Source organism: Pteropus vampyrus, unplaced genomic scaffold (assembly GCF_000151845.1).
Source record: "Pteropus vampyrus isolate Shadow unplaced genomic scaffold, Pvam_2.0 Scaffold60, whole genome shotgun sequence".
Taxonomy (NCBI): Eukaryota; Metazoa; Chordata; class Mammalia; order Chiroptera; family Pteropodidae; genus Pteropus; species Pteropus vampyrus.
The window spans coordinates 2,229,684-2,231,866 of record NW_011888841.1 but is presented as its reverse complement, the minus strand read 5'-3'; the positions used below and the strand labels follow the sequence as shown (position 1 = coordinate 2,231,866).

Below are 2,183 nucleotides of genomic sequence, written 5' to 3'. Positions count from 1 at the left end.
AAGGGATTATTCACTCAGAATTGGGTGGCTAAACAAGATGTGCGTTCACCGAAAGATCAGATGTTGCATGTCCTTTCAGCCTTGGACTAAGTGTGGCTGTTGCAGAAGTCAGAGCTGGCAGAACTCCCTATACAGATATCCGTGTTTCAAGGATGGACATAGTGCCCTGGCTACACATGAAAGGAATGTGAAATGGTAGGCAAAGTATACTTGGTCCTATTGGCTTCTTTGGGGTCTCAGAAATTGCTCCTTGTGGTTATCTTGGATTTCTGCCAGGCAAAGAGCCAAGAAGCCATAACACAGAAGTCTTAGATACCTTTTCCTTCTAAGGCACCGTTGTCTGTTTAAAAAATAAAAATAAAAACCAGTCCTTTCACTCTGCCTTTCTCCCTGATTTCCAGTGCCTCTTAATGTTCTGCTCAAACTATTGAAGCAATGGAAGCCGTTGGAGAACTTAAATCCTTAGAACTGAGAGACAAGAAGCTCAAAGGTGGTGGCAGACTGTTGACCAAAATGTTTCATCTTCTCGTTCAAGTATTCTAAATAACCGAAATAGAACCCATGCAGTTGAGAGAGCCTCTGGCTGGCAGTGTGCATGTCAGGCATCAGTCGCTGAGGCCAAGCACATCAGAAGGGTGTTTCGTTTACAACAAAGGACAGGAGCTCTTCTGGAAATGAACTGTGGTTAAAAACAAAACCACCTTTCTTGTGTCACTTGTCTGTATCAAAGCCAGGGAAAGGGGGTAACTAGATTTTATTTTTAAATTTTTTAGGGGCATCTCTACAAATGATGGAAAGGGAAAAAAAAGCACTAACTTTTAAAGCTGTGGTTAAGATGCTATATATTACTTTTCTATGCTTTTCTCTGATTGGAGAGTTGCAGAGGACCATAGCGATCCTTTGGTGTAACTTCTTCCATCTTAAAGATTGAGAAGTGAGGCCTAGAGATTGCATCTGGAGGCCTGGTGGTTGTGCCAGTGTTCACCGCCCCCTTCACTCCTCTTCCCTGGCCCTCTGTGAAGGCGCAGCGCCCAGGGTGCGCCTGTGTGCACGATAGTTTTACTTGTGTGTTGTGTCATTTTCCCTTGTCTTTGTCCTCCCGTCCTCTCAATGGCAGCAGGTGCCCTTGCAAATCACTGGACCCTCGCTGAGAGCGCTGAGGAAGCAAGATCTAAGATGTAGCTCAGTTCTTCGAAGGCTGGCAGGTCCCTCAGCTACCTTTTCCTACCACACACATGACAGTGGGCTGAGAGTCCAGATCGGCTTTCTCTCACCTGGTCTTCCTTTCCATGGAACTTTATCTCCTGTGGCACTTACCACTTTCTATCTGCTATTAGTTCTTTGTGTTCGGTTAATCTCCTACTAGACTGTACGCTCCTAGAGGGCAGAGTGTGCTCTTACTCATGTTTGTATCTTGTTCCTGCTGCTCCCGGCACCTAACACAGTGCCTTGCACACAAAAACAATAAATGATTGTTGAATGAACAAGTAAATCTGATTGCGTTGTTCTATTGCTCTTTCAGCAAGAACTCTAACTGATGTCCTTTACGTCAGAGAAGCAGCAATGGAGCAACATAATCGAAGCCCACCATCTTTGTTTTCAAGGCCACATTGTGACATGCTAGACTAGCAAAGGAAACTTATATTTGGTACACTTGAGACTTGTGAAATCAGCTTTGCTCACAGGTAATATTTTGTCAGAAGTAGTTGTGGTGAAAAGTCTGTGTATAAGGTGCAATTGTACCTAAAATGTAAATAAACTTGTTCTAATATATAGAAACAGGCAGCATGGTAGAAAAGGTTAAGTCTGAAATTCTGTGCTTATCTAGATTTCTGCCACCCAAGTTTATGCACTTTAAACCAAATACACTATTTTGCTCTGTAGTGTAACAAAGATTGGAATGTTCTTGTAGTTAACAAGGCTGTTCAAATGGGCCGTTTTGACTTTCTGAGGGTTTGTCAGCGAAGCCTTTTGGCTTTAAGCCCACTTCTGAAAATTCTCAAAGGTAATAGCCAAACTGTTTTGCTCTAGTTAAATACAATCTAATGACAGGGTCTTTCAAAGCATTAGGGTTAGCATCATGAGCTGCAGTAGTCATGGTAATAATCTGGCAGAACCATACTTAAAGGGTTTGCTCACTGAGCTGGCTTGGTACTGAGCTCAAGTTGCTCTTTAGAAGACAT

The 2,183-nt window shown here is 43.0% G+C and overlaps 1 protein-coding gene and 1 long non-coding RNA gene across 2 annotated transcripts in view; both read left to right on the top strand.

Moving 5' to 3' along the window:
- The window catches only part of CNIH4 (cornichon family AMPA receptor auxiliary protein 4), a 20,203-nt gene extending 18,418 nt beyond the window's left edge, over window positions 1-1,785 (top strand). Inside the window, exon 5 of the mRNA XM_023531021.1 lies at window positions 1,523-1,785. Within this exon, the coding sequence (XP_023386789.1) occupies window positions 1,523-1,538 (16 nt within the window). The 3' untranslated portion in view covers window positions 1,539-1,785. The remainder of the gene's footprint in view (window positions 1-1,522) is intronic.
- Window positions 7-1,497, top strand: LOC111740245. Its single transcript, XR_002780551.1, has 2 exons — window positions 7-195; window positions 402-1,497. It is a non-coding gene; the product is annotated as an uncharacterized LOC111740245 (long non-coding RNA).
- Window positions 1,786-2,183: the final 398 nt, after the last annotated feature.